At 48.5% G+C, this 9,165-nt stretch overlaps 1 protein-coding gene across 1 annotated transcript; it reads right to left on the minus strand.

The window, feature by feature from the left end:
• Positions 1-3,390: 3,390 nt before the first annotated feature.
• Positions 3,391-4,966, minus strand: cfap157 (cilia and flagella associated protein 157). Its single transcript, XM_086111183.1, has 4 exons — positions 4,881-4,966; positions 3,960-4,228; positions 3,736-3,859; positions 3,391-3,661 (listed from the first exon to the last, which is right to left on the minus strand). The coding sequence occupies exons 1-4, from the start codon at positions 4,961-4,963 to the stop codon at positions 3,391-3,393; spliced, it is 747 nt and encodes a 248-aa protein (XP_085967309.1). The 5' UTR covers positions 4,964-4,966.
• Positions 4,967-9,165: the final 4,199 nt, after the last annotated feature.

A 9,165-nucleotide genomic window follows, 5' to 3' on the forward strand; every position in this document is an offset into this window, starting at 1 on the left:
TAGCATCATTTCAGTGTTTGCAGCTACCAGCGGTGTCTCAAAGTGGCTCTTTTGAGTGTCAAATGTTGCCGAACCTTGCTCTAAAGAAACGACAACGCTGTGACCTGTGTGTTTTTTCCGGCTATCTAATATGCTCAAAACACACACTTCTCATTCCACACACTTTTTTTAAAAAAATTTTTATGGACCATACCTAACATCAAAATGACACCTTTCACTTTCAGAGGCATGTTTTTGCACATTTTCAAGCTCGAAAAGTCTCACTCAGCAGGCGGAGCGCTGACATGTGTTTCCAGTTAACAGCCGTGTTGTGAAAAGCCCCCTGGAGACATTGATCAGATTGCGCACTCACTCGGTCCGTACGTGCGTGCGCAGGCGAGAGCGCAAAAGAGGAAAAGGAGGACGGACGTGCCGTTTGTGGAGGAAATACTTGTGATTCTCCAGGGAGTCAAAGACGGGCAGGTCACGACGTTGCGTTTCAGGGAGCGCCGGGCCGCCTTCCGAAACCTGCCGTTGGTTGTCCATGAAGGTGGGCTTCTCGAGCATTTGGTCAAAATGTGAAGCGCCACGAATGATGCGTTGGGTGCCATTCGGCGCGGTTTGTCTCGCATTTAGCGTGTCAGCTCATGACATGTAAGGCAGTTTGTGTCGCGTCGTCCTATTTTGTTTGACTTTTTGGGAACGGCGTAAATCCACCGAGGCGGGTGGCGCAACTCGAGAGGTGGGCCGGACCGATTTTGGCTGGCCGGGGGATCTAACGGTGGGCGGACTGCGCCGATGTGGCCCCCGTTTAGTTACCTACCAGTCAAAGCAGCTGCATTTTCTGTTACGTCGTCTTATCTGGTGTCTTTTGTCATCTTACTTTACGTAGCGTCATGTAGGGACGTACTTTGATAACTCATTTTGCGTATTATTGTGGAGTTTGTCATCAGGTCTTGTGTCATGTTCTCATTGATTGCCATGTTGCTTTCTCTCACTCCATGTGATGACATTCAGTGCCATCTCATGTTATGCAGTGACGCGGCCTGTCATGCCGTTGCTATCCGGTCACGTCCTACAAAGTTGCCTGGTGTTGTTTGCTTATGGGAAGCTGATTGGCGGTCTTATCATTTCGATTCCTGACTCCTCATCATTTCCGGAACGTTCCGGATTCTGTGTCTGTCTCAGCGGAATCTCAGCTGGAATCTTTCGACACCGTGTCACGTATTTCCTTTTGTGCTGTTTGGAAGTCATCGAGTTAGTCCGTGTTTGTATGGGAGTTTCAGTTTCTGCATTTCGGCAGTGAGTGCGGCTCGCGTGACTCGACTAGCGGATCTACTTTGTGTGATCTTCTCTTGCATGGGGTCTAGTACTTTGTGTAGTTTTGCAAGTGGTACAGTAGTCAAGGCAGATTGCTTCTGTGTACATGACATTTGGTGGTGTCTACATATTATATATATATATATAGAAAGTGCTGTACATGGAACAAATATCCTATCTGTGGTTTGAAGGGCTTCATGTAATCTGTGTGACTTGATGACGCAGATGGTATGTTAAGATTGTTGCTCGTTTGTCTAGTTTGAAAGACAACAAATGTCATTTGATTCCGAGTTATGTCGTTTGTCTTCGGCACAACAGTTCACGTCATCTGTGGTCATCTGTCGTTGATTTTTCAATTTCTGTGGTTTGCACCGTACTTTCTGCCATTTTTTCAAAGCATGCTGCATGATAGTTTTGTAGTTTGGATGAACTCCTGTATTTTGAGTTCCTGTGCTTTTATCATCGATTTCCACGCCAGTTTATGAGGTCGTTTCACGACAGTTTTGTCGACTTGTCAGGGACAGTGACACAGAAGAGTCGGAGGACGGTGAGAAATCACGTGTGCAGTTCTTTCCCGGCGTTGTCTCGATGGCTTCATTTTAGGAGTTCAGAAGGAGAGCGCACGAGCCGATCGATCACTGTGAAGGAGAACAATGACATGACATGAACAAGGATATCCACACAAATAGGCCAAAAAACAAAACACTGATAGTTTTTCAGTTCCAAGGTAGGAGGTCCTTGTCCTGAGAGAAGCTGCGAGCCTCAAGTGGAGAAGGTACGAGCCCCCACAGCCAAGGTTTCAAACGATTCTCATTCTGAGAAAGTCCGGTCCCTAGTAAAGGGTCTCGTCCCCAGCTATGGTTGTAGTCAAGAAAGAAGGTTCAAGTCCCGAGAAGGCATCAGTCCTAAGAGAAGGGTCTCGCCCCCATGGAAAATTGTCATCACAAGATATGGGAAGCCGTGAGTCCCAAAACAACACTCTCATCCCCAAAGAAGCTTCCACTCCTGAGTGACACTTCCGGCCTCAAGAAACGGTTCTCGACACAAGAGAATAGAGAACTGAGAGACCGGGAGAAGGTGCCCATCCTGAGAGAACAGTCCAGTCCTGAGAGAAGTTTATCGACCCACGATCATGTTCTCATTCCAAGATTTCAGTCTCCAAAGCTGCTCCTAGGCAAAAGGTAAGGTTTGAGGCCCAAGTGAAATTGTAGTCCGAAGAAAAAAAGCTGTAACCCTGGAGGAAGGTTCTCATCGGAAAGAAGTTTCCAGTCCCCGGAGAAGCTTCCAGTCACAAGGTACGGTCGTAGTCCCGGGAAGTTGTCGTCATGAAAGAAAGTACTTGTCACGAGAAGATTTCACAAAGGTTCAAGTCCAGATATACGGTTCTCACTTCAAATACAGATTCCGGTCCCAAGAGAAGCTTCCAGTCCTGAAGGGGCTCTCGTCCCGAATGAAGGTTCTACTCACCAAGGAAAACTTCTAGTCTCGACAGAAGGTTGGAGTCCCAAGTGAAGGTTCTGGTCTCAAGAGAAGGTACTCGTTACCGGACAGGGTTCTGAGAGGAAATTCTCATCCCAAGAGAAGGATTGAGAACCAAACAAAGGGCTGGAGTCTCAAGAGAATGTTCTAGACTTGAAAGAAGGTACTGGTCAACTGAGAAGGTTTCAGTCCAGGGAAAAGATTTTGGTCATGATAGGTTCTCACGCCAAGGATAGATTCCGGTCCAAAGAGAAAGCTTTCGGTCCCCAGCGAAGGTTCCAGTCATGGGAAAGGATTCTCATCGGGAGAACTCCCGACAGAAGGTTGTCGAGCCGAGTGAAGGCACGAGTCACCGGCCAAGGTGACGTTGTAGTCCCGATAGAAGCTCCTTGCCCAAAGAAGTGATCGCAGTCCCGAGAGAAGCGGCAAGGTTCTCGGTCTAAAGCCCGTATCCGACCGCGAGGCGGACGTCTGCGAGCGTTCGCCAAGTTAACAAATGTTGCATGCTCGCCGGGGTTCGTTCAAGGACGCCTTCTCCAAACTTTCCGGCACCTTCATGAAGACTCGCAAAGGTTCGCTGGCCCCGCGGTGAGACGCGGCCTCAAGAGAAGATCATGTGCACGTGTACGTCCTGACCTTCCTGCGGATGAGCTTGCGTCTGGGCTTCTTGACAAGCTCCTCCTGGAGGCGGCTGACCTCGCAGTAGAGCTCCAGCTCTCGCTTCTGCATCACGTCCTTCTCCTGCCACAGGGTCATGTTTTCTCCCAGCATGTTTTGCAGCTGATGCATCTTCTCGCTGTTCTGCTCCCGCTCTTGCTGCAGCACCTTGCCCATCTTGTCCTCAAACACCACCTCCATGTTCCTCATGGTCTCCGCGATCATGCTGCCGGGACAACAAGGTTCACGTTCCACCCTGGGGACGCAGGAAGCTCGAGGGAGGAAGGGAGGAGGGCTTACTTGGTCTTGTCTCGCTCCGCTTCCTCCTTGAGGCGGCGGACGGCCGCCTCCTGGTCCTGCTTCTGCTTCACCAGCTTCTCCTCCAGAGCCACCAGCTGCCCAGCCTGAGCCTCCAGCTTGCCCACTGACAAGGACAAGGACGCAAAGATACCCAACATGTCACTCGGACAAGACTCTGCAGTTTGGACGTGGTTGGTGGTGAGTCGGTCTCATCGCGTTCTGACCTTGCATGCTGATTTCCCCATTGAGCTCCTGTATGTGTGCCTCCAGCTGCGCCACCGTGGCCTCCAGCTGCTCCATGCTCTCCTTTTGCCGCTCCGCCGCCTCCTGCTGGCTCTCCACCTGCTCCATCAGCATCTCCACCTTCTTGTCCTTGGCATCCAGCGAGCGTTTCAGGTAGCGCGTCACGTCCGCCTTGTCCTTGCGGAGCACCCGCTGCTCGTACAGCAGGTCCTGCACCTGGTTCTCCAGCTCTTCGCATTTGTTCTGACAACTGGCAGAAAAGGGGAACATGTCAACGCTGCACGCTAACGACCAAATGTACTTCAATGGTTGTGAAACACATGAGCAACGCAGAGTATGGTCTACTTCAAGGTCGTTCTCCCGAAGCACGCCGCTCGCTTTGTCAATTGGAACGCCCGTGTACTTGTTCAATCCACGCCCCGGACTCCGACCTTTTTCCGTCACAGCATTTTGGGATCGTTTCCTTGTCAAGCCTTTACGAGTATCCCACTGATGCATCTTTGGTTCAAGCGAGTTGACATGAACCTCCGCTGTTCCGCGAGGTATCCATTTTCTGACATGTTGTGGCCTAAACCAGTGACCGAATCATAATCCATATATGTTTGTGTGTTTCTCCACTGTCAAATACAAATGAGGGAAGTATTTTTCTCAACTCCAATTCATTTACTTAGAAGAAAAAAAAAATCAACAGATGAATTGATGATTAAAATTTATTACTTGCAGCCCCCCTTCTGGAAGTGTTTTCTGGATTTGTTATTAACATTTAACAACCTTTCAAGCCCAAATAGAAGCTACATTGCTTAATTTAAGTTACTTTTTTTTTGTTTGTTTGTTTAAACGCCCCACAGAAAAGCTCACAGGCTACCGTGCAAACTAGCATTGTTGTCTACGAATGATCTTACTTCTCCAGCTGCTCCTCCAAATATCGTATTTGTGTTAGAAACAACTTGTCCCCGTCCAAAAGCTCGGTGATTTCGGCCGCCATGGTTAATAGTTTATTGATTTTTTTATTTAATTTCCTCTCTTAAAATTGATTGTTGTCTGAAATGAAGACTCAGGATGTGACAAGCAGGTAGGGAGCTGAGCGGTGCTGCCTTTTGGCACCTCTCGAAAAACCTCAACTTTGACCAGACATTCGGCTCGTACGCATGTTTAAATCAAATTCAAATGCCGGTCCCCCCCCCCCCCCCCCCTTCAAGACCCCCCGCGTCGGACCGGAACGTCGCGTCACTGCTTTGAACAAGAGACGAGACGTCACAGTCAGAGGAGTTCTCCTTTGTCAACGTGGTTTGTTTGCACTGGTGCTTACGGCCACTAGATGGCGTTCTCGCTCTTCTCGATGGCTTCGTAAGGGCTTGTTTGAGACCGGAAGTTCCTGATTGCGGAGGAGCCCAGATAAGGGCGGAAAGTTAGTGTAAGTCACACACGGAATGAATCATTATTAACTTGACAAATAGAACATTCTTTATTGGCTACAATCTAATCTTATACCGTCGATTATTCTCGAGCACAAATCAAGTCGAATGTTGTAAAGGTATTCAGAGTTACGTGTGGATCATATCAGTAACTGGCAGTCTTGTCAGCCATTTTATCTCCCTGAGAGTGACGACAAGACAACATGTCATGTGTGCATAACTTATTTACACATCCCTGTGTTTATTCATGTTTTTAGTTCACTTTTCATACATGCTCAAAGCTGGTGACAAAACACGGTCAATGTTACCCAGCGCTCCTGGCGACCATAGAGCAGCGCCGTACATATAATGAGAGTCTGGCCAACTCGCTCGGCAGGCTCCATCTTGCAGGCCGGCCTGCGTGACCCAGGCTGCGTAACAGCATGCGCGTGCCGCCACGCGCTTATTTCCAACACTTTAAATAATCGGAGTTTCATCGTGAAATTTGCTCAACATATGGACTGAAAGGCTTGCCGCGAGTTTTCCAATTCGACCAAATGAAGGGTTGCGGATGCCCACGCGTGCTTTTGTTATTGTTTTCCTGGGAAAGAGCACGAACGAATCGTGATTTTTTTGATAGCATTCTTATGAGTGAACCCAAATCCCTGCAGATGATGGTGTTCCATCGTTTTGGCTTTGAGATCGGCACAGTTTTTGGGTACAATATACGTTTTAGGCGCTGAGCCGATTATAAGGGAGAGAAGTGCTAGCAGGCTGGCAGTTGTGTCAGTTGAGGTACCTCACACACGAACAGAGTATATCTGTAGTATAAACATTAAGTGTTACCATTACTCCAGTTTAGCAGGGGACCTTCTCCGCCTCTTCTTGCTGTGAATTACACAGCATGTCTTCCTGTAGATCTGAACTTGCCTTTCTGCTGTAAAAACCCATATAAAAATAAATGAATACATGCTACAATATACGCAAAGAACCTTGCTATAGTTTAATGACTGTCCCGCTTTTCTTGGTTTTGTGTGAAAGAACTTGGCGAATCAAGAGCGGCACCTTCTTACGAAGCTCCGATTTTCAAGACGACCTGCAGAAAAGCCCCCGTCGCTGACCGCAGCGTGACCATCAGGAAGTACGTGACGTTCCTTTGATGTCTCCAATTTGACGCCGTCACCTCATTAGCTCCCGCGCGACGGCGAGCAGTCAAACGGGGGCCCCCGTCGGAAGCCGAGGATACCGTTTAATGCCTCCACGCGCGCAACCACAGGTCCTGGCATCTGCTTCTTATTAAGACGCACACATGCTCTTTGTTTGCAAAAAAAAAAACCTAAGCTGACATCAACAGAAACAAAAAACTAAAATAGGAAGCATGATTCTGCCGCTGCCGTGATTGAGCTCATAGGACGTAGGAATAGATTACCACATCGCATAATCAGCGGACACGTGACCTTTGGCGACCTCCCGTCGTGCTTCAGGACCACCCACAAACACCAGCGAACCTTTGATTGGAGTTTTGAGTTGTAATGGCGAGACATCACACCGATGCCGTGTTTCCGCCGGCGTCGATGGAACACTTCAGAACTTCCATCTGTTTAGTGTAGGTGGTTCAAATTTGGCAGCAATCGGACAAAATATTGAGAAGTCGTCCCAATTTCAATCGCCCCGGTCAAAATGACTAAAATGGTCACGTCAAACAAAACTTTTATTCACACTTGCCCGCTAGAGGCTAGCATGAGCATCTGAACACCCTTGTCCCCGCCAACGTTTGTCTTCTGGACTTATTGCTCCAAAATCCTTGAACGTCCGCCACAGTTGAGGTTGTACACCTCAAAGATAATGTCGACGTTCGAAATAAAAGCAGCCGAAGCAACTTTATTTCATTTTTTTTTTTTTTTTTTTGCCATTTGCGTGACGTCATGATGTTATCATTGACGTGATTGTATTGCCATCCCGGAAGCGGATGCGGGTCGCTTCGGTGGCGTGGAAGCGTTTGTGCGGGCCTCCGATGTAAGATAAGTCGCTCCTTTATTCAGCCCGCAATGGAAACATGAACAAAATATGTCGGCCACCATTTAAAAACAAAAACAGAAAAAAATTGGATGAAAGAAAAATTGCAGGATTGAGCATTAGTTATTTGGTGCTCCTTTCTCGTCGCCCTCAAAGTGAACTCGGCATCATTTCGACCCCTTTTTACAACATTTGCTGCAGTCGTAAATGCAGTCAACGTTTTGTTTGTGCTGATGAATTCAACCGTGCCCTGTTCTTCCGATATGATTGTTTTATTAGTACTTCATTACTACGCCGGTCAGAAGCTTGCACGGAGACGTCACTCCGAAGGCCTTTGAGGAACAACGAGCGCAGACGTTATCACCGAGTTGAGCTTTGAACAGTCTGCTGAAGTATCATCAGTTGTACTTTCAGTCGCGGTTAGAAAGCAGTTCGGTGAGTTTTAGCTCAGCGCTTTTCCGCTCTGCGCTACTAAGCCGAAGCCCCGTCTACGTATTTTTTTTTTTCTCCGCGCGGATTGACTGGGAAAAGTCTACTTCGGTGTTTTTAATTATCATACATTTGCATGTTATGAGTGATAAATTGATTATGCTTGCAATGAAGAACGCTTATGCTTTTAATAGAAATATAATGCTTCATCACATTTATAGTCGTGTGGCAGTTGCGGGACGCAACCGCCTCTCTGAGAAAGTGGTTGGGAAGAGATTAAAGTACGGAAGACTAAACAGGAGCAAGGTCGGACGTGGACGGAACCGTCAACAGCAGCTGCAGCTTGGGTGTTTTGGTCATGATCGCACACACGTACGTCATTTTCACTCATACACACACATCGTCAAACAAGTTCAGTGTGTCTTCAACGGCCCTCATCCTTTAGGTTGGACACACCCGTGCATTAGATTCCCAATAAATGAGAGGGCGAGCGGGGAGATCCTCGGGTGACGTGCAGAGAACCGAAAGCAACGCTTTTCCTCGTTCCCCCCGGTACCAGAATTGAGTCTCCCGTCTCCTCCTCGTGTTTGAAGTCCGAATGTCAAATTGATGGACCTGACAGCGTCCCACAGCGGCGCGAACGCCCCATTCAACCCAATCCTAGCGGTGTAAAGTTGAGCAAAATACCAAAAGGAGGAAAACTCCACCCTGCGCATCCTTAGAATGCGCTTGGCGCTAGGCTAGCGCCCCAGAACGTGGCCCGTGTGTCTTTCCAATAATGGGCTCTGAAACCTTTTTTTTTTTTTCTTGTGGCATTTGTCCATGCGGCTTTGTCGATCTGTTTGCATTTCCCTTGCAAGGGGATCTGCGTTGCGTCCCCTCGTCGCGGCTTCCCAGTCGGCGAGTCCAGGTCACGTCCTTCCAGATGGCAGCCCCTCGCAACCCGGCGCCAAGGCTGCCTTCTTCTCTTAATTGAGATCCTCTGTCGCGTGCTGGAATGCTTCCATGGCCTCGTTTGCCATGTGTGCCGCGCATGTGTGTGCGTTTACGTCCTGAGACTGAGCAGTGCGGTGCGACGTGAATCACTTTTTTATTTATTTATTTTTTTTATCGGCGGTTCCTTTTCAAGCGCGCTCATGAAAGCCGAGCGCCCGCGTGCTCGTATTCGCGCTTGTAACTACACGAATGATTTCAATGGGATTCACAGAAGGATTTTTTTTCCCACCCCGCACGATGTGGTCACAAAGGCCCCGCTTGCAACCCCCTACCCGAGTCACCCCCCCCCCGCCCCCCCGGCCCCCGAGCCCCACCTTTATGTCCCAGCTGCAAAAATAAAAGTTCCCCTTAT

This window comes from Hippocampus guttulatus, chromosome 5 (genome assembly GCF_054856545.1).
Source record: "Hippocampus guttulatus isolate MCC_2025c chromosome 5, RoL_Hgut_1.0, whole genome shotgun sequence".
Taxonomy (NCBI): Eukaryota; Metazoa; Chordata; class Actinopteri; order Syngnathiformes; family Syngnathidae; genus Hippocampus; species Hippocampus guttulatus.